A 23,028-nucleotide genomic window follows, 5' to 3' on the forward strand; every position below is an offset into this window, starting at 1 on the left:
GTTTATGTAAAACAACAAAAGTTTTGGAATATGAAGAAAAAACTAAAACAACAAAAGATTGGGAACGGAGGGAGTAATTGTCTACTACTAGTGTTTATCAGCATATGTCATTTAGGAATAAAAAACTCGTGGAAACAGCCCTCCGGAGTTAATCATTCGAATAATTGTGTTGTTTTTCTAGTTTTCAAGTATGTCATCACCTTGTTTTCATAAATGGTAAATCTTTTAGTTATATGATACAAAACATGTGAAATGTACATGATTACATGGCTTATGGCGCCGGCATAGGAAATGAGAAAACCAATTATAATCATAATAATAATGCTACTGCATAAGATGAGGTTGTCTAAATGACTCATGACAAAGTTTGAGTTAAATAACTCATCATCCAATCACATTGAAGATAAGTGAGTTGTAATTTCTATATTTTATTTATTTCCAACTCATTTATCTTCAATGTGATTGGATGATGGGTTATTTAACTCAAACTTTGTCACAGGTCATTTAGACAACCCCACATAAGATATATAAGATACAGAAATAATTAGAAGGAGAGATATAGATTGGAATCATATTCGCCCACTTTGAGTGACTCCTAGTTATGCAATAAACTACTACTTCACATTAGGGTGCTTAATCACATGACCACTATCAGTTTGTTCCGTGTAATCTGAGTGAGGTCTCCATTATGTCACGCTCTCGCAATAAAATCACCAATGAAAAATATTTGAAGTGTTAAAGGATCAAATTGCCAATAACTTATTATTTTTTTCGTGGAATACACAAAAGAATATTGTCTTATTTGTATACACAAATTAACTACAATATAATTTAATTTCATCCAATTGAAAAACAATGGACTCAATATTAAACGTAGCACACATGACTATGATTACAGGCCGGATTTGAATGGCACACCAGTGGTAGGCAACCATGAATTTCCAGCAAGAAGACTAGCAACAGTGAAACGTGATGCCTCAGTTGGGCTTGTTATGACATGGTAACCGGGCCATCGTACCCTGTTTCTGGTGGATGAACCAGGCCCAGAGTTTCTGTACTCACCATAATAAAGAGTGCTCTGAGCAAAATTAGTATTCCCCCATGGTGACCAGCCCGTTGGGCTCACCAAGGTATCCATGAATGTCTTCATGACCACTACTCTAGAGTATCTTTGCCAAGGCCGTCCTAAGAACGTGGGGAACTTGGAAATGACAGGCTTCAGATCCGGAGCGGGCCTGATTTGACAATTGTGGAATGAGATCCCGGTGTTTTGAAACGGGTCGTCTCGACCTTGGGCTGTGATCATGTTTCCTTGGCCTGGTAAAGGCCTTCTTACAAGGATGATGCAGTTTTGGAATACCACTGCGGCGTTACCAAAGATGAAATCAACGGTGCCAAAGATGTAACATTCTTTGTAGAACTGACGTTGTGCGTGGACCATGAGGGTGTCTTGGTAGCCTTTGATGGAACAACGGTGGAACACAGAGAGGTCAGAGGCTGATCGAAGTGCCACTGCTTGGCCTTTACGAGGTCCAGCTGTGTTCTCGAACGTTATGTCACGTGCAATGAAGTGCGGTCCATCAATTCCTGAAATAATAAAATTTGTAATAATTAAACAACAATAACTCTACACTGGATCATGTTAAAAATTAATCTACCATAAATTATGTTTTTACAACTAACATTCAGTACATATTATGTACAATATATTGTTATGTACGTGCTAAAGTTAATTTATTTGCTAATAAGTCATTTTAACTTGAAAATCAAATTCTTCTTTGATTCACATCAGATAAAACCATTTAACAATCAAGGAGCCAATTCACATTATTTTGTATAGCCCATGTGTGTGTCATTTCTCCCCTGCAAGTTAGCAATGTCTATATAAATTAATACATGCTAGCATCACTAACTCACACATCAATGCAAGACTTGCTAATTCTGTCTATTGGCTGAAACTTTGCTTATGCAATGACATAATGCAAATGTAATATTATTCTTGTTGTAGTAAACAGACGCAAAACAAAACGAAATGAAGATGAAACCATATTTGAATAAATTATAAGCAAGCCTCAAATCCAGACTCTATGAAGAGAGGTCAGAATCAGATAAAGAATGGTCCCTCCCATTGATCATAATTATATAAACAAAATTATAAATCATATTTTGACCAAGCAATGGTCCCTCTCGTTGGTTTGTCCCTCTAATATAGCTCATGTGTGCTTTTAATTCCATAATATTTTTTTTAGGTTTAGTCCCTTAGTTTTGTTAAATTATTTCAGTCAAGTCCTTCAATCAGTTTTATTCTACATAAAATTCTCGAATTCTAATTTTCTTATGAAATCTTTACAAATTATTTGATTAAATTAAATCATTGTAAACATTATTGCCCTCAAAATCATCCGGCTAAAATTATATTAAAAGTATATGTTCATTAGTTCGAAAAAAGGAAACATCAATGGAGGGAATGGACACGGACAAGGGTTTTCTCGCTGAGGACGGAATCGCAACCAAGCAGGGGCGGCCGCCGGAGGATGGGACGGGGCAACCGCAACAGCGGCATCGAACATCCTTTCGAGACACGCTCATGGGCGGGTCAGAGAAGGCTCCTCAGGTGGACCTGGAAGACCTATGGAGCACTGGGAAGATGAAAGTTGATTATGTGAATGGTAATAAACAATTGCCCATGCTTTACGTGGATGAATCTGTAAAGGACAAGATGTGCTCGCGCTGGAAAGATGCATTGGTGGTTAGCCTCCTGGGAAAGAAACTAGGCTATCGTCTTATGAAAACTAAACTGTGTGCGCTATGGAAGCTCTCCGCTGATTTTGAACTCTTAGATGTTGATAATGGATTCTTTTTGGTTAAGTTTGACTTGGCTGAGGATAGAAAGAAAGTGATGGAGGGAGGTCCATGGATGATATTTGATCACTATCTTGCGGTGACGATATGGACGAGGGAGTTCATTGCGCCTACGGCAACAGTTTCAACGACGTTGGTTTGGATTAGAATACCTGGATTGAATGCGACGTACTATGACGCAAGCTTTCTTATGTCGGCGGCTAAACTTATTCGCAAACCGGTGAGGGTCGATATGAATACTCTGAATGCGGAACGAGGTAAATTTGCACGAATTTGCGTTGAACTGGATCTTACAAAACCTGTGTTGGGCAAGTTCTGGTTTGAAGGTAACTGGTTCAAGGTCGTGTATGAGGGTCTACATATCATATGTGGTGGCTGTGGGTGTTATGGACATCACACTCGTGACTGCTCTCGGCTAGCTCAAGCTTCATCACCAAGCATGCAGGTCACTCAAAACCTAGCAGAGCAGGAGCAAGGTGGGGCGCCGCCAAGCGTATCCCAAACCCTAGGAGCCACGCATCAGGTACCACCAGGATTGGCAACTGCGGAAATTCAGGAGGGAATTTCGCAAACTGTGATCTCTGGTGAAAATAACAGGGAAGCAATTAATAAGGCTATTATTATTGAGGATCCCAAGATTCTAGATGCTGCTGGGGATTGGCTAACTGTCAAATATAAAAAGAAAAAGAATCAGAGCAATGTTTCCAATAAGTTTGGAGACGGGGCCCACAAGGGATTTAAACCTCCCGTAGGTAATTTCAATATGGGAAAAATAGAAGGTGCTGGTAATTCCAAAAAACGCAGGAAGAATGAAGACGTCAGTACTAAGAAAGCTGGACGTGGACAGGGAGGAAGCTATTCTTCGAGTTCTGGTATGGTGCCCCCTGCGGGTAAGCCAGCCTTGAAAACTAGTGGGTGTGCACCGTCGACCACCGCGACTGCTGCTGGTGCGAGCGGTTCTGGAATGGCATCTCCGTCAGTTGCAGTAGCCATTGGAACTCCTGAGTTTATGAAAGAGCTCAGCCGCATTGAGGGGAGCAGTTATCATGGGGGTTTATTCCAAGGAAAACCTCCAGATAAATGTTGAACATGGAATACCTAAGCCTGGGGATGGCCTTTCCCCCATCATCAATTGTTTTAATGATTGGATTTGATGATGTAAAAATAATGTCTTGGAACATTAGAGGTGCTATGAATGAGGATGGAAGACGGTTTGTTAAAGATACCGTTCGTTACAGGAAACCTGATATTATCATCATTGTTGAACCACGTTGTCAGTTTAACCGTGTTCGTTCCTTCTGGACGTCTTTGGGTTTCACATTGCAATTTATTTCTGAAGCGACAGGCTTTAGTGGTGGAATCTGGGTGTTGTCTAATGAGGCTTCTAACCTTTCCTTTCGCCTCTGGGACATGCACTCTCAGATTGTGTCTTTCGAAATTTGGCGGGCAAATTTTTCCTGGATTTGTAGTGCGGTGTATGCTTCTCCCATTCCGACTAACAGGGAGGTTTTATGGCAGCATCTAGCAGGATTACGGGGGAACATCTCCCTCCCTTGGTTGCTTGTGGGGGATTGGAATGAAGTTCTCCACCCTCATGAAGTTCGTGGTGGGGACTTTCTGCCTAATCGTGCTCTCCGTTTTGCTTCTGCGCTTGAGGATTGTAATCTGGTTGATCTTGGGATGGCAGGAGGGAATTTTACCTGGTTCCGGAAGGTAAACCATGTGCTGATTTTATCAAAAAAATTAGATAGAGCCTTGTGCGATACAGATTGGCAAGTTGCGTTCCCAGGTGCTAATGTCGAAGTTCTAAACCGCATCCATTCCGACCATACTCCGCTCATGATTCATTGTGGACCGTCGTTGCATGGTTCCTATCCTCGCCCGTTCAGGTTCATGGCGGCATGGATGGAGCATGAGAATTACAGGTCGTTGGTGTCAAATGCTTGGAATAGAGGCAGTGACAATGTCCAAAGTAAGTTGAGTTCCGTTCAAGTTGATTCTATAGCCTTTAATAAAGATGTCTTTGGTGATATATTTAGGAGGAAAAGGAGAATTGAAGCCCGCTTGAAAGGTGCACAACGTGAACTAAATGTTAGAGTCACTTCTGATCTTGTTATGTTCGAGGCTGACATGCAAAGAGAGTACAGGAGTATTCTCAAACAGGAGGAACTTCTCTGGTTTCAAAAATCTAGAGATAATAGAGTGAAGTTTGGGGATCGTAACACTGCCTACTTCCATGCTCAAACAATGATTCGTCGCAAGCGGAACACGATCCACAGACTGAAGCTTGACAATGGAGAATGGTGTTCTGATGGGAATAGGTTGCGGGCAGAGGTGTTGAACTACTTTCAGTCGTTATTTGGGGCTCGAATTGACATGAATGGGGCGGTCTTGAACCATTTGAGGTTCCCTAGGCTCTCAGAGGCAGCTGCCACTTGTTTGGGGGACACTGTTGATAAGGAAGAGGTCCGTCAGGCACTGATGTCTATGAAATCATTTACGGCTCCAGGACCGGATGGGTTTCAACCAGTATTTTTCAAAAAATATTGGGACTTGGTAGGAGAGGATGTGTGGAGGTTAGTTCGGGATGCTTTTGCTACAGGTACAGTGGATGCCAGTATTATGGAGACTTTGATTGTTCTGATCCCTAAAGTGGATCATCCGGCTACTATTAAGGAGTTTAGACCAATCAGTCTTTGTAACGTTGTTTATAAATTAATCACCAAAGTTATGGTGGGGAGAATTAGACCCTTCCTGGATGGGATTATCAGTCCAATGCAGAATAGTTTTCTTCCCGGGCGTGGAACTATGGATAATGCTTTTCTTGCTCAAGAAATTATTCATCATATGAATAATTCGCGGGTAAAGAAGGGTAGTTTGGCATTCAAGATCGATTTGGAAAAAGCTTATGATAGCGTATCTTGGACTTTTTTGGAGGAGACACTGACTCTCTTTGGATTCCCTCCCCGTATCATCCAGTTGATTATGTGTTGTGTGTCCTCCTCCTCGCTCTCAATTCTTTGGAATGGTGAGCGTTTGCCTGCTTTCCACCCAGGTAGAGGCTTGAGACAAGGAGATCCTTTGTCTCCCTATCTGTTTGTGCTATGTATGGAACGACTCTCTGTGTATATTCAATCTCTTGTTGAGGAAAATAGTTGGCAGCCTGTCCGTCTTTCCCCTGATGGACCTCCTATTTCTCATCTTTTCTTTGCTGATGACGTTCTCCTGTTTTGCAAAGCGTCGGGAGCTCAGGTGCAGTTGGTTGCAGAAGCTTTGAAATTGTTCTGCGATAGCTCGGGTCTTAGAATTAATATGGCCAAGTCCAAAGCCATTGCTTCCAGGGGAGTCAGCCAGGCAATCCGCAATGAAGTTCGCAATATTGCTCCTATTCCTTTTGTTCATAACTTGGGCAAATACTTGGGCTTTCCGCTGCATGGTGGACGGAGAGACAGAAATGCTTTCCAATACCTTCTGGATAATATCCAAAGGAAATTGGCTTCTTGGAAAACTAACATGTTGAATTTTGCAGGTAGAGTTTGTTTGGCGAAGTCAGTTCTAGCTGCTATCCCAACTTATTCCATGCAAGTTTTCTGGCTTCCTAGATGGCTTAACGAAAGAATAAACCAGCTGGTTAGAAATTTTATTTGGTCCCGTCATGGTGGTAATCGCGGCTGGCATTTGGTGAATTGGGACACCCTAACCAGAGATAAAGATTGTGGTGGTCTTGGGATCAAAGAGATGAACAGGTTTAATACGGCGCTTCTAGGGAAAGCTGTTTGGCAATTGGTCCAGAAACCAAATAAGCTTTGGGTGAAAGTTCTTGACCAGAAATATATCAAGGACTCGTCTATCCTCAGTGTTCAACCCAGGCAGAAGGATTCGCCGCTCTGGAAGGGCATCCTTCGGGCTAGAGATCAAGTGGGGCAGCAAATGGTTTTCAGGATTGGGAATGGAGAGACGTCGCTGTGGTACAAGGATTGGAGCGGTACAGGTCCAATTGCTCATCAATTGCCCTTCGTAAATATCGCTGATGTTCATTTGCAGTTGAAGCATATTATCCAGGGTAATGTTTGGGATCTCAATCGTTTATACACTATGATCCCGCTCTCAGTGCAGCAGAAACTCACAGACTTACAGCCTACTGTCTGTGCGGCGAGGAGTGATGGGTGGGTGTGGAATGTTGGTAATAAGGGTCAGTACACGGTTCGGGATGGTTATGCGTGGCTCAATGGTTGTGCTCATGACCAGCAGGGAGATCGTAAGATTGACTGGGTTTGGAAGCTTAAAGTGCCCGAAAAGGTTAGAGTGTTTGTTTGGTTAGTTTTACATAATGCGATCCAGGTTAATCAATTGAGAGCCCGTTGTCATATGGCTGCGGATGCTACCTGTACGCGGTGTTCGAACGACATAGAAGATGCTCTTCATTGCCTGCGGGATTGCCCGCAATCCTGGGATCTTTGGCAGCGTTTGGGGGCAACAAATTGGGCTAATTTTCGCTGCTCTGAGCTCGAGCGATGGGTGACCTCCCTGTCTCGTGGTGTTCATGGTGTGCGTTTCTTGGCTGGGTTATGGGCTGCTTGGAAATGGCGCTGCAACTTGCTGTTGGACGCTCATCCGTGGCCTTTCGAAGTGGCTTGGCGTCGGCTCTCTCATGATCACGATGATTGGATTCGTAGCAGTCAAGAGGTTGATCTTTTGCTGTGTAACGCATGGTCTCCTCCTCCAACCAACATGGTGAAGTGCAATTCTGATGGGAGTTTCTGTGATAGTAATCAGCGGATTGGTGGCGGTGGAATTATCAGGGATCACCTTGGCCGTTGGGTGGTGGGCTGCTACTCCGGGGAGGCTGGAGATAGTGCGTTCAGAGCAGAAGCCGTGGCGATGCGAGATGTTCTCCAGTTAGCCTGGGAGAAGGGGTTTAGGCGAGTGATCTGTGATGTTGATTGTGCAGAGCTGGCCTCCATAATAACATATGAAGCAGCTTCTCAAAGACATGCAGAGTTTCTTGTGCTTGGTTCTATTCGTCAGCTTCTAGCACGAGAGTGGAACGTCAGGATCAATTGTGTGCATCGAGAGAGCAATATTGTAGCAGACTACCTTGCCAGGAGAGGTGCAGCAGCAAGATCTTCTGGGGCTTGGGTCATTGAGTCTCCTGACCCGGATGTTGAGTACCTTCTCTTGAAGGACTCGTTGTCCATTCTTTAGTTAGTTTTCTTTGTCTTTGTTAATTTTCCGATGTATCAAAAAAAAAAATCATCCGGCTAAAATATATAATTTTTCCTAAAACTAAAAAAATCTCAAAATTTGTCATCTTTAAATCCTAATCATACATCGTGTAAAATCCTTCAAATTCTAATGAATTTTCACAAACTTTTTTACCTCTTAAACTTTCTAACTTTTATTAAAGCATCTTGTACGGACTTCTCATATGATGTTTATTGTTCACTAATCTCACATGATATTTATTATTATTTCATCAACCTCCCATAAGCAGTGGCGGAGCTTTTGCATGACAGGGGAGCCTTGGCTCCCCCAAATGTTTCTAAAAAAATCTTGTTATATGGTAGAAGGATTGATTTGTGAAGTGAAATGAATTTTTTATGGTTGTTACTTGTTATGGTCTAATATTTTTGCGCTTATCCTCAACTGTGCTGGGAAATATTGACAAGTGTCAAGTAATCTCATAAATTAACATAAGTGAAAAAATTTTAGGTTTCCATAGGTGTGTGGTCATGTCGTGGATTTATATTTGGTTCACATCTATTGGTATTGGTTCCAATTAATATAATATTTACATGGAAATGGTGAAGCAGGTATCTAGTGCACACCATTTTTTTAGGTGGTTAAATTTTTTGGCGATACATATGGTTGTAGGTGTTCTTTAATTTAATATGAACTTTCTATTTTGATATTACGTATTGCTATATTTGTTCTAATCTCTCAACAAAGGATGATATCAAAAGAAGTTATATATATTTTTTTTCATTTCTTGATGTTGTAATCCAAAGGGTAGTTTGAACATTTAGAGTTCTTTTAGGTTTTTTTAACGGTAACTACCAAGAAACAAGGAAACTTTGTGGTGTAATGAGTTCGGTGTATGTCTTGCTAGCTGGTTTTAGTACTTATGGTTTATAAGCATGGCTCCCCCACATTTTTCGGTCAAGCTCCGCCACTGCCCATAAGATTTATCATCATAATACTCAACACCCATCTGGTATTCTAAATGATATATAAAGAAATAAAGGTTAATACATTTTATGAACTAGAAGGAAAGTCGGGGCAATGATAAAAAATCTCACGAGAGATGTGTGCAATTTCATCTTTACACTATTCTCTTCTTCGTTCATAAAGAAAAAAAGTTTGAATAGAAAATAGAGATTTAAAGACTTGTATATGAAAATTGACATATGAGTCAAATTCGTGTAGTTTTAAAAGCATAGGAATGTAATTAGCTTAAAAAATTTAGGGGAGCAAATCATACGAAATTCAAACTAGTGGGAGGAAAATTGCAGTTAAGACTACTTGGGATTTCTGGCTCATAGATGATCAAACAAATCACAGGAGAAAAATAAAATAAAATAAAATAGAAAGGTTAATTAATGAAAGAAGAGAGGAATTGTCACCTGCTGTTGCACTGCTATAGGTGGTAAAGCCATCTCTAACGCTCCTCCCACTTGTAATCACGGTGTTTTTCATCCCATCACCAACCAACATGATGTTATCATTCGCCTTGTCAACCTCAATATTCTCTTTGTAAACCCCTGTTTTCACACGTATAATAAACCTCGTCTTGAACCTTCTCCTTGCCGCCATATCCAGAGCAGCTTGAACAGTCTTGAAATGCCCAGAACCATCTTTTGCCACCACAAGATGTGCCTTTATCTTAGAAGACTGCAACAGCTTCCTCTCGTGCGTGGAAAACCACCTTGGAAACCCACCTTCCCTTGATTCCCCTGTGTGATGCTCTGTTTTCTCTGTATCATGCTCTGTTTCCTCTGTGTAATTTTCAGTAAAATGCTCTGTTTTCTCTGTATTATACTCTGCATCCCCTGTGTAATGCTCTTTTTCCTGTTTCACGAAACCCCAATTAACGTATAAACCATTGCTTATGATCTCAGTGACATTGTTCTTCATAATTGGGACGATGAAATGTGGAATTCTTAGTTCTAAGGCCCCGCGTTGACATGTTTGGATGTTGGTGCGAGAAGTGCTGAGCCATGTTTGTGCATCGAAAGGTGAACACTCTTTCCTTCTCTTGTTCTTGTCATGAAGGAATTGGAAGGTTCGGTTCAGGTGCCACACGGTGTTATCATAGAGCCTCACGCAATCACGTGACACAGATCTCTGCTTCCTGGTGGTCGAGGTTTGCTCGAACTCGCGTGCTTGCTTTCGCATAAGAACTGCTCTCTCTAAGGCTAGATGCACCATAATGTTTCGGAATTCGGTTTTGTGTTTGATCCTGTGAGGGTAATTGTGGTCTTGCTTCAGGCATTTGCATTGCTCAGGGTATGGTGTTTGGTTGCACCACCAATCTATGTTATTGTAGGATGATCTTCTTTTCTTTGATGATAAGGCTATGGAGAAAATTGATGACAACAATAAAAGTGCCAAGAGTGTCTTTCCCATGATTGCCATTTTCTTTTCTTTTCTTGGTTCTGGTGCTGTGTGAGTAGTTATATATTTCTTTGTTGCATCTTTGTAGCTTAGAGTGGCAGCGAGTTTCTTAGATGAAAGTGTGTGAAGAAGGGTAAATGAGGTGTCGGTGTATTATATTAGAAAGTGAAGAACAGCAGAGATCCATGAAATATGTAAATGCAATAGCAAGGAAGAATATATTGTACGAGATCCATGTTCTGACTTTTACTTAAGTAGTTAATTCAGTTTGAGCCCTTCATTAAGATGTAATATCTTCTTAATGTGTTTAAACTTTGATGTTATAAATATGAATTCCAATAGCTAGACCGTGGCGAAATTGAACATCCAATCCAATCGACACATGCAGATTGTGAGGTTTGTAACGACCACAATTTGCCAATTTAGAAAAGAAAAAAAAATGTAGTAGTGGAGGCACGTACACCGGATTTGTGGTGTTCTAAAACTCCTTACAATCACGTTTTTTTTAACTTTACAGGTTGTGACCGTTTTGAAATTGTAACAAATTTGTATGTTTCAAATATGTCGACTTACTTCGTACGAAGAAGTCTCACATTAACTAGAGATATGACCAAGATAGTTCTTATATATGGAAAAACAATCATCAACTATACTCTTACTAATATTTGAGTTGAGTCAGGTCTCCTAAGTTATAATTTGGAGAGAGTTTCGAATCAAATTCAATCAAAATTCTAGAAATTTTCTAGCGGGCTTCAACACAAAATAGATAAATTCGCATATAATACATGCTTTAAATTTGAGGAGCTCAATGGATTGCGTATAAGTGTGTTATAAATTTAACATAAAATCATGCATGTGTGATTTTTAGATAGTTGATAAGTTTTCTAAAGTGTAGCAGCTATACATCATTAAGACAGAGTGGAGGTAGAAAAGAAAGCAAACAAATGTTGAGATAGAAAAGGTAATTTGGTTATTAATTGCTTGGATTTGCATGTATGCATGCTTGCTTGTCGGCACAGTTAGTGGAAGTGTAACTGAAATTGCAAGAAAAACAAAGGGATCTTGTTATATATGTTGGCACACTAATTTCTTAAGGTTGTTTGTCAACGCATTAATGCCGGCTATGATTAGCAATTCCTTCGTCACCAGAGCATGGGGTTGAGTTGGCTTAAACTTGTAAGCTTGTTCCGTACACATGCAGCAGAACGACCATGCTGCAAAATAAAAGCAAATTGTGTATATATAAATACATGTTCACTTTAATTTCCTTGAGTAGACTTTATCTTGAAGCATATGAGAAGAGAAAAGCAACAGTTTCTTGTAAGGGAATGAGCATTATTTAATTTGCAGTCTGTACTCGATAGTAATCGTATGCGTTTTGTTGAAGCAGGCAGGCAGGACTGGAAATTAAGGGCAACCTCATGTTCTGTGATTTGCAAAATAAGCAACGAACCATATTTTTTAAAAGTAATCATACCAACGAAACCACTTTGTCAAATCATTATTTCGATCATCGTGCCAGCATATCATCATACACCATCCGGTCACATATATATGCAAAAAAACACATTCTAGGTTCATTCATTTAATGCATGTACCTAGTCATTAGGTTCATTCATTTACTAGGTACATGTATTAAATGAATGAACCTAGAATGTGTTTTTTTGCTTATATATGTGACCAGAGTGTTTATATCATGTGTATCGGTTTCAATTTTGTTTTTGAGCGAGAGATTGGTTTCTTTTTATTTTTGCCTTTCGGACTTTAGAACTTTGGTAGCAGAGCAAACAATATCCCTTAATATTGGGATGTTGAAAATCTTTTGATCTGGTAGTTGAACTAACTATAGGTAATTAGTTAAACCATGTGAAAAATGATAGTTGTGGTGGAAACCATAAACCGCTGTTAATGCACAAGGTGGCGGTTAAAACTGCCGCAAATTGCACAAAAAACCGCCACAACAAACACAGTTTTTATAGTGAAGGCTGTCAAAACTAGTTCCTTCCACAACTACCAAATGCGACATCCTCCACCGAGGGCTTCCTATGACTTTGTTGGGTGTGTTTAGAGCATCTCCAATGAGGGTTGCTTAAATCCAGTTGGCAACTTAAGCAACGTTGCTTATTTTGGAGCACCACTGGAGCAACATGACGTGGCAGTTGGGTTACTTAAATTTAAGCAACGGTTGCTTATTTTCTCTCTCCTTACTTTTTGACTAAAAAGTCATATTTTCTCTTTCATTCATGTACCTTGTATAGTGTCATTACCTTGAAATAATATAAATATAAGAGGTATAATGAGACCCAACTAAAAATAAACTAAGCAACCGTGGTTGGAGCGAATTCTGTTTGAGTTGCTTAAATCCTATGTGTTAGTCTGGACCCACCGAAATAGTTTTTAAGCAACCTAACTAGCAACTATGCATTGGAGATGCTCTTACCATGCCATCTTCAAAAACATTTCCACACCTATAATGACACGCAAATGCCCATAACCAAATAAACGTTGGGCCTCTTCTAGCTAGTAATGAGGGGCACGAGAGAATGAGGCAGCAAAACCAGATCAGGAGAAGAAAGTATATGGCGGAGTAAGCCTCCACGACACCACTGTGTCGCATCGTCGAGGTTTCGCGAACGCAATTGCACAAACTGCAGCATGGTTCCAGTCCAAAGTCGGTATTGTGGTTGCTGATGATAGAGATAGAGTTTTGAGAGAGATGGGGTTAGGCTAATTTATATTTATACCATTTTATCACTCATTTAATCCTCACTATGTTTAACTAGTGATCAATGGTCTACCCTAGTTTGACTGTTAGTAGTATTGGTCGTATATAAGCGAACCATCACCCATGAGTTTAATTTTTGTATATACTTTCTTAAAAATGATAAATACATAGGGTTAAATATGTTTTTAGTCCCTTAAAAGTAGGTGTTAATTAGATTTGATCCCTAAAAAAATCACAGTTTAGTTTTCAGTCCTCAATATAAATGAAATAGGTGAAATTAGTTCATGTGGTACATTTTGTGGCTGCCACTAATTAAAAATATCGCAACTAATGCACAAAAATCATCGCAAAATGAACGACAAGGCTAAATTCATATATTCATTAATGTTAGGAACTAAAAGCTACAATTTTTTTTGGAGGGACTAAAAACATATTTAAGCTAAATATATATTTTACTTTATGGAAGTTTTAATTTTATCGGCTGCATGAAACTAATCATATTCGCATTATGTTTCTCAAGCATATACATGAGTTAAGATTGTTTACACTTGTTATTCTTTTGCACGAACCAAAGTACTACAAGTGGCAGTAGATTCAATGTTAAGGAAAATGATATGAGTGAGAAACATATTTTTTACTCCTTCCGATCAGAAAAATGGTTATTCTAGTGACTTTCCATTTTTTTTATTAAAAAGCTTGTTGTTTTTTGGTTCATTTACTGTATACAAGTTTTTCCTTGTGTAAGGTTACACAACCCTAGAAAAACCTTCTACAACAGGTTTCCTCTCGGTTATTTCATTTTGATTTTTTTGATTTTGCTAAATTATGTTCAGGCCCCAGAAGTTTCTTAAAATATAAAAACTCCCCAAATGTATTTTTGATATTAACAAGTTTTACCCCGACTCTTCTTAAACCATGAAGTCGCTCATCGTCGTTCATTCCCCCTTTCCCTCTTCCCCTCTTCATTACGGTCATCCTGTATAACGTCGTGTGGGGACTTTCTCGTCGCTTCGTCCTCCATGGATCATGGTTCATCTGCATTACAAAGTTAAGGTTCTATTACGGCTTCGGTCTGTCGTGCGAATTTAGGGATTTGAATACTAAGTTAGGGTTCTGTTGTGCGAATTTAGGAATTTGAATACTGGTTATGCGAAATTGGGTTGGGGGTTGGGTTCTCTTCTGTTCTTGCTTCGTTTTGTTGCTGCGAATTTAGGGATTTGCAACGCTGAATATGCGAAATTGGGTTGGGGGTTGGCTTCGACCTTTGGAGGTTGTTGATGCTGGTTCCTGTTGCTGCGGATTCGATCTGTTGGTGTGATTTGAGGGTTTGGCAGAACATAAAGGTAATGTGAATCTGTTAAACGCATTAGCTTCTTGTTGTTCTTCGATTTGCTGATTTCCTTCTTCGACCAATCTTCAAATCGGGTCCAAAATCGCACACAAAACCTTCTTCAGAAATCGGGTCACAAACACGCAATATTCGACCAAGCTTTGATGCTTTGTTCAATTTAACGCTTTGCCAAACAGATCCTTGTTCAACCCAAGCTTTGACGTTATATGGTTGCTCTATTTAATCTCAATCTCAATAATAAACATATGAGATCCAATAATAATTATATCTGATGTGTGTACAGGGCCATTTGTTGATTAGCTAAATGATAAGGGAAGGAATGAATTAGATGAATATGGGGTTTAAATCATGATTTCTATTACATATGGACTAAAACTGAAAATACATTTTGTATTTATTTTTAAATGAAAAAGACGGGATTCACTTGCTGTAGTAGGTATTTTTAGAGTTGTGTAACCTTACACAAGGAAAAACTTGTGTACAGTAAATGAACCCGTTGTTTTCATACATTTACTTTTAATTCTTTCCATCTATATCTTTATTTGATAAATTTTATTTCACTCATCACCTTTTATATTAAATTATCAATCAACCATATTTCTTCTCTATCAACTACACGCATCTCTCTCTAAAGTATAATTTAATAGTTGCATATGCTACTAGTAAAATTAAATAAGGGTGTTTCAGTAATTTATATTATAATATTAATAATTATAATATTACTTTTTGCGTCACATTCTTAAATAACAATCTTTGTAGAATAGGTAGAAGAAAAAAACCAATCTTTATAGAATGGTGTGAGTGGTTAATAGTATAGTTGATTATTCTGATGACATATCAACTACTATAACAAATGATTGTCTCTTCGTTTAATTTTAGGGGTTGTCAACGCCCCATTTCCTCGTTATAGTAGTGAATGCAAATACTACCCTATTATCAAATTGTAGCAAATCAGTTATGACTTATGAGAATAGCAAATTTGTAACTATTTAAAGTTAATTTTTGAATAATTATGTTATTGCCACTTTTTCAAGTTATAAATTTTACTTCACATATACATATAATTACTAACTCTATGTTTAAAGCAGTGTACTGATACACCATCCGAACATATGATACATAGACAAAAAATAACTCGATTGAGGCTCAGCCCGGCCTGACTCATTTATTAAAAATGTCAGGCTTATGTTTTTTAAAAGACTTATTTAACTAAAAAGACCAGGCCCAAATAATTTAAAAAGCATATTTGGCCTGATAGGTCGGCCTACTTATATATTATTTTTATTAATAATATAAATAAATATAATATAATTATATGGATAAAACTTAGATCAAGTTCCTTACCTCCATTTCATCAAGTTTATGTATAATTTTTCAAATTTTGACAATAAATTCTTAATAAATGACATTTATTTTTAGAAATAGTTGCACATATGTCATCATATGATTGGTAAACTTGATGAAATGGATTTAAGAAACTTGATCTAAGTTTCTCCCTAATTACATATAATTTAATTTTTTTGAAACTGATGTATACTTTAGTATAAAAGAAAACCCTAAATCCATATACCCTAACCTATAGGAGAAACTTGAAGAGATCAACTTGAAGTATTGATGACCCTTTTTTTTTGGTAGGCCAAAGAATTGATGACCCTTGCTGCTGGAATTTGTGTGTGTGTGTGTATAATTTTTAGCCTTCTATTACATTTTTGTTTGCTACATTGTTTTGGTATTGAGATTTTGAGATCCAAGTAATTTTAAATGTGGTGCTCTCTTCTCCATTATTATGGATTTATTTGGGATTGAGACTTATTATTGTTTTTATTTCTATGTTTAAGACTTGAGACATATTGTTATTAAACGATTTGTTCATGTTTAATTTTATTTGTGTTTGTTTTAAAATGCAACGATACAGGTTTGGTTTTTGAAATACAATGATACATGTTTTTTTATTTGAAAAGAAAGTACAATGATATATAAAAGGCTTATTAGCCCGCCAACCTAATGTCATTCTTTTGATAAAATTGTCTGTTAAATAGGCTTTTAAGCAGACTTGTAGGCCAGACCTGGCTTAATTTTAAGCAGGCTTGTAGGCCAGACCAAGCCTTAGAAAAGGCCATGTTAAGCTATAAAAGTTAGTCTATTGATAGGCCACAGGCTAGGCCTGGACCACGAAAAGCGAATGCAGGTCAAGCCTAGGCCACGCAAAGCTTGGCTCGGCTCCGTCTATTTCCACCCCTAATTACAAATTATAGTTAGATGGTCAAACATTAAGGAGAATATACGGTATTAAATTAGAACCGTGCGTAGATATGCCATATATATGTGTGTGTGTGTATGTGGGGGGTAATATAGCCATGCCATGCATGGAAGGTAGATGAATTTGTCAATGCATAATTAGATTTTGGCCTTTCTCTCTTATTGAGAGGTTATATTATACGATTATTCTAATTACGTAAATTATGTTATTAGTTCAAATGTACATATATGATATATCTTATGTATTCTATATATACTTATGCCGGTAATTAGGACCAGTGGCTTCAATTCAGCTTTAATGGATAGCTTTTAGTCCTTTGTAATGGTTTGTTGTCCTTAATTAAGTTACATTCGCTTTTTTTAAGTAAAATTGTATTAAAGAGTTACATTTCATATGGCTATATATCGATCTTTACTAAAATTGTTATGTTATCTTCCTGATAACTATATATAACTGCGTTGAATATTCTTGTCAATATATCTATGCCTTTCCCTTTGAGAAATGAGTAAGGTGAAATCAATTTATATATTGCAATGCATTTATTGACAACCTGGCTTGTGGCATTAATTTTGGCTTAAGTTATTCTTCTACATTGTAGAAACTGTCAATGTCAAGTCAGTTAACAGATTTTATAATATCATTGTACGTAAATCAATTTCTAGTCAATGTATTTATAAGAATGTTGAAAAAAATCTGCTAATATATACAAATTAAATGTTCCTTTTAAAGATTGTGAAAGTGAATAAATGTTAGCACCCTTTGGATTAGCTTTTAGTTCATGTAAGCTTATCGATATGATTGAGTGGTTAAAGAAAAACTTAAAAGTTTATAGGTGTACATTGATAAGTAAAGTAAAGTGGCTGCTGGGTTTTTGAAAAAATTGACGTGCATAAGCAAATTTCAATTTATGCAATAAAATATTATTTAGAAAACTAGCTCATACATATTGAAAGATCATTTTAACAAATTTTCTACAAGTGGTTGTTAAAAATCCAAAGTGACTGTACTTAAGAAACTAAGGGCCTTTTCCAGGTTGGGTTTGGGTACGGAATATGCTTGTGTGAATAAAACTTTGTGCTCCTTTCACATTTTTAGTTTCGGATTCCAAAGAAAATTTTTAGTGCAAATCAAACACATACCACATTTAAAAGTTTTTCTAATGCAAATCATCTACAATGCAGACAGGTTGCATTTGTCACTAGATATTACTACATATTTAACTTTTATAAACCCCTTATAAATGTCTAAGGTTTTAATGCAAGAATAAATTTGATTAGAATTTCACCATAGACATATATGTATAAAATAAACCCTAGCAGACTTTTGCTTTGCTTCTATTCTCTCTTCTTCTTCTTTCACTTTTCTTTACATCACTCCTCTTAACACTTCTAATGGATAATAGAAACATAATTTTATCACACAAGAAAAACAACTAATTTTCTCAAAATATCAACAAGCTAAGGACGTCAGATTTTCTATCTTCTGACCCTGGTTTGTAATTTATGACACATTTCTTGTCGAGCCATATCCTTGTTTGATGCTTCCGCAAGACTTTATGTACCTACCTGAATTGTATAAGTGACCTGGAAAATTAATCTGAAAACTTGCATTCCCTGAATATATATAAGACTGCTCCCACGCTTGTGCATCATTATGGCAGTATTTGTGCCGAATTGATGATCCTTCTTTTAACTTGACTTATTACATATAATAGAAATTAAATTACTTTACTGTTAGTTACTTTATTGTTACTGTTGTGATTAGTTACTTCAGTAACTAAGTAGTTAGTTAGTTAGGATTGGTTAACCATATAGCTGAGTTAGTTAGACTATGGTTAATTACTTTTACACTTAACTGAGTTAGTTAGATCTATGGTTAGTTGCTTTACTCTTTGTATAAAAGTAAAATACTCTGTACATTACAATTCATTCAATTGAATCAAGATTTCACTCTCTTTCCTTTCTTCAAGTCTTCTCTGAATTTCATATGGTATCAGAGCTCTCTTAGAGAGAGAGCTCTTCCGCTGCAACCATGGCGGCTGAACCTGCCGGCGCCGCCGCTTATCCCTTCACCGTGCAAGATGCACAAACCGCATCCCACACCTTCTACATACATCCTAACGAGAGCCCTTCCACCGTTCTGGTTTCGCCGCCGCTATCGGAAGGAAACTACCACAATTGGGCGAGGGCGATGAAGATGAGTCTCCTCACCAAGAACAAACTAGGGTTTGTGGATGGAACGATTGCTGAACCACCTCAAGATCACCCAGTGAATCCTTTCTGGCAACGCTGCAATATGCTTGTTTTGAGCTGGTTGATCAAATCCATGAGCGTCGAGATTGCTCAATCAATTCTATGGCGAGACAAGGCTATCGATGTCTGGAAGGAGCTTCGGGAAAGGTTTTCTCAAGCAGATTTGTTCAGGATCTCAGAACTCCAAGAAGAAATCTTCAGTTTGAAACAAGGTGATAACTCTGTATCCAAATTTTACACTAGCATGAAGATTCTTTGGGATGAATTAGATGTATTGAATCCATTGCCTGTGTGTACTTGTAATCCTCGATGTTCTTGTGGAGCAATCAAGAACATAGAGGATGAGAGGAACAAGAACCAGGTTGTGAGGTTTCTTAGAGGATTGAATGACCAATATTCAGGAGTTAGGTCACAGTTGATGTTGCTAGATAGTTTACCTAATGTGAATCGAGTGTTTGCCCTTATTGCTCAGCAAGAAAGACAATTTTCTGCTGAAAATATTTCTGGTTCTAAGGCCATGATGGCTGCAAGGGATAACTCACATGACAATCGAGGAGGAGCATCAACAAGTTATCAATCTCATTCTGGAGGTTCTCAATCTCAGACTGGTTCAAGTTGTCAATCAAATTCTGGAGGATATCATTCCAACTCAGGAGGGAGTAGATATTCATCAAAGAAGTGCTCATATTGTGGGAAGATGGGACACACTGTAGATGTTTGTTACAAAAAGCATGGGTTCCCACCCGGATTCAAGTTCAAGAATTCAAAATATGCCAATAAATCTGCTAACTGTGTTCATGTTAATGATGAAGATCAGGATTCTGAGAATGGATCCACAGGACAAGAAACCACTAGATTTGGGTTCACAGCTGATCAATATCAGCATCTGCTTGCTCTACTTCCAACTTCAGATTCAAAGGGTTCTTCTTCACAGCATAGTGCCAGTGTGAATTCTTGTATTCAAGTTCTCCCCAGCAAACATGGTAATGGTAGCTCGAGTGCCATATCCACAAAGAATGGTAAATCTCATCCTCTTGATACTTTTTGGGTCATGGATACTGGTGCTACAGACCACATTTGTAACACACTAGCCTATTTTAGTTCATATAGCCATATTGGATCAACTCCTGTTTCTCTACCAAATGGCATCACTGAGACAACAAAGATTAGAGGCTCCATTCATCTCACATCAACTTTTGTTCTTCATAATGTCCTGTTTCTGCCTAATTTTCAATTCAACCTGATCTCAGTTCATAAACTAGTCAAGAGCCTTCGTTACAAGCTAATATTTGATGATGATTTTTGTGTAATACAGGATTCCAGTGCTTGGAGGACGATTGGCACAGTTAAAGCAGTCAAGGGACTTTACATCCTCAATAAGTCTTCAATTCATCCTTTATCCAAGTGTAATTCAGTGTCTTCTTCTGTTCCCCTTGTTGATATACCCACTGTCAATGTATCTTGTAGTTTTGATCCCAGTGTACACAATCTGTGGCACTATAGGTTAGGACACCCTTCTTTTGTAAAAGGGCAGTCAATAAGGGATCTTTTTCCTTATGTTCATTGTACTAAAGAACACATTTGTGATATATTTCCAATTGCAAAACAAAAGAAATTGAGTTTTCCATTGAGTACATCTTCTAGTTCTGCAATTTTCAATTTAATTCATGTTGATATATGGGGTCCAATGTCTGTTCTTTCTTTGCATGGATTCTCTTATTGCTTAACCATAGTTGATGACTACTCTAGGTATACTTGGATATACTTATTAAAGTCTAAGGCTGAGGTTAAGACATTGATTCAGGATTTTTGTACTTTAGTAGAAAATCAATTTGGAACAACTGTCAAAAGCATAAGAAGTGACAATGGAAAAGAGTTTGCACTCAGTCAATTCTATGCTAGTAAAGGGATAATTCACCAAACAAGTTGTGTTGAAACCCCTCAACAAAATTCTATTGTTGAGAGGAAGCATCAGCATATATTAAATGTAGCTCGTGCCTTGTTGTTCCAAGCACATTTACCAAAAACCTTTTGGGCTCATGCTATTGTTCACTCTATTTTCCTGATTAACAGACTCCCTACACCTGTTCTTGAAAACAAGTGTCCTTTCCAGCTCTTACACAATAAAGTCCCAGATTTGTCTTATCTCAAAGTATTTGGTTCACTTTGCTTTGCATCTACTCTTGTTAGTCATAGGACAAAGTTTGATCCTAGGGCTCAAAGGTGCATTTTTCTAGGATACAAATCAGGAACCAAGGGTTACATTGTCTTTGATCTAAAGACAAAAAGTATTTCCATTTCCAGAAACGTGGTGTTTCATGAAAACATCTTTCCCTATTTCCTTCCCACTACTTCTGGTTCAAACACAGATTCTAGTTCTTTCCCTCAACCTACCTTTATGTCAGATGAACCTTTTGACTACACTACCCCTGACATTTCTGCACCTAATACAGAACCTATAGCTTCAGGCACTTCTCATAATCCTGAGGTTATTACTCAGAGGATTTCTACCAGAGAAAGGAGGCCACCTACTTACTTACAGGATTATCATTGTACTCTTGCTGCTACAACTGCTGTGCCAACTAGTTCTTCTAGTACAGGTATCACTCATCCATTATCTCAAGTTGTTTCCTATGATAAATTGACACCTGCATATCGAGCTTTTATCATGAATATCACCACAGTCAGTGAACCAACCAGATATTCAGAGGCAGTCAAGCATGAGTGCTGGAGGAAGGCCATGGACCAAGAGATAGAGGCTTTGGAAAGAAATCACACATGGATACTTGTAGACAAACCACTAGATAAGACTCCAATTGGGTGCAAATGGGTTTACAAGGTCAAACACAAACAGGATGGGACAATTGAAAGGTACAAGGCACGCCTAGTTGTCAAAGGCTATACACAAGTAGAGGGCATAGACTTTATGGACACTTTTTCTCCAGTAGCTAAGATGACAACACTACGGGTGTTATTGGCTCTAGTTGCTACTAACAATTGGTTTCTTCACCAATTGGATGTGGATAATGCCTTTTTACATGCTAGTCTTGAGGAGGAGATCTTTATGGCATTACCTCAGGGACTCAAGCCTTCTAAGCCAAATCAAGTTTGTCTCTTGCAAAAGTCCCTCTATGGGCTCAAGCAAGCCAGCAGGCAATGGTACACAACTTTGTGTCTTGCTTTAATTGACCTTGGCTTTGTCCAAAGCTCAGCAGATCACACTTTGTACATCAAAACAGGAAACTCAGGGAAATTTACTGCCTTGTTACTCTATGTAGATGATGTTTTGTTAGCAGGCAATGACATGACAGAGATCATGGCAGTGAAGACATCTCTTCATGATAAATTTCGCATCAAAGACATGGGAGAAGCCAAGTTCTTCCTTGGTTTAGAGATTGCAAGGTCTACTCAGGGCATCATTCTGAATCAGAGGAAGTATGCTCTTGAATTGCTTTCAGATTCAGGACTCTTAGCTTGCAAGTCAGCCACAACTCCCATGGATAACTCACAAAAGATTGGTGCTACCACAGGGACACCACTCTCTGATATCAGTTCTTATCGTCGTCTCATAGGTCGACTTTTGTACCTAACCACCACTAGACCTGACATATCATTTGCTGTGCATCAACTAAGCCAGTATCTCTCAGCTCCAACTGATGTTCATGAAGCAGCAGCACATAGGATTCTTCGATACATCAAAGGAAATCCTGGTTGTGGTTTATTCTACTCTGCTTCATCCTCTTCAGTTTTGACAGCCTTTAGTGACTCTGATTGGGCAGGGTGTGTTGACACTCGCAGATCTATCACAGGTTACTGTATGTTCCTTGGCACTTCATTGATATCCTGGCGATCTAAGAAGCAAAACACTGCTTCAAGATCGTCTTGTGAGGCAGAATATCGTGCAATGGCGGCTGCAGTTTGTGAAATTCAGTGGTTAAGCTATCTGTTGCATGATTTACAAGCT

The 23,028-nt window shown here is 38.4% G+C and overlaps 1 protein-coding gene across 1 annotated transcript; it reads right to left on the reverse strand.

The window, feature by feature from the left end:
* Nucleotides 1-735: 735 nt before the first annotated feature.
* LOC130747962 (probable pectinesterase/pectinesterase inhibitor 59) lies at nt 736-10,635 on the reverse strand. The gene is made up of 2 exons (XM_057601032.1): nt 9,486-10,635; nt 736-1,587 (listed from the first exon to the last, which is right to left on the reverse strand). The coding sequence occupies exons 1-2, from the start codon at nt 10,495-10,497 to the stop codon at nt 893-895; spliced, it is 1,707 nt and encodes a 568-aa protein (XP_057457015.1). The 5' UTR covers nt 10,498-10,635; the 3' UTR covers nt 736-892.
* Between the last annotated feature and the right edge of the window lie 12,393 nt (nt 10,636-23,028).

This window comes from Lotus japonicus, chromosome 3 (assembly GCF_012489685.1).
Source record: "Lotus japonicus ecotype B-129 chromosome 3, LjGifu_v1.2".
Classification (NCBI taxonomy): domain Eukaryota; kingdom Viridiplantae; phylum Streptophyta; class Magnoliopsida; order Fabales; family Fabaceae; genus Lotus; species Lotus japonicus.

Excerpts from the sequence above, each read along its gene's own strand:
- LOC130747962 (XM_057601032.1), bottom strand. The coding sequence starts at position 10,497 with ATGGCAATCATGGGAAAGACACTCTTGGCACTTTTATTGTTGTCATCA. Across the intron at positions 1,588-9,485 it reads CTATAGCAGTGCAACAGCAG|GAATTGATGGACCGCACTTC; the intron begins GTGACAATTCCT and ends TTATTATTTCAG.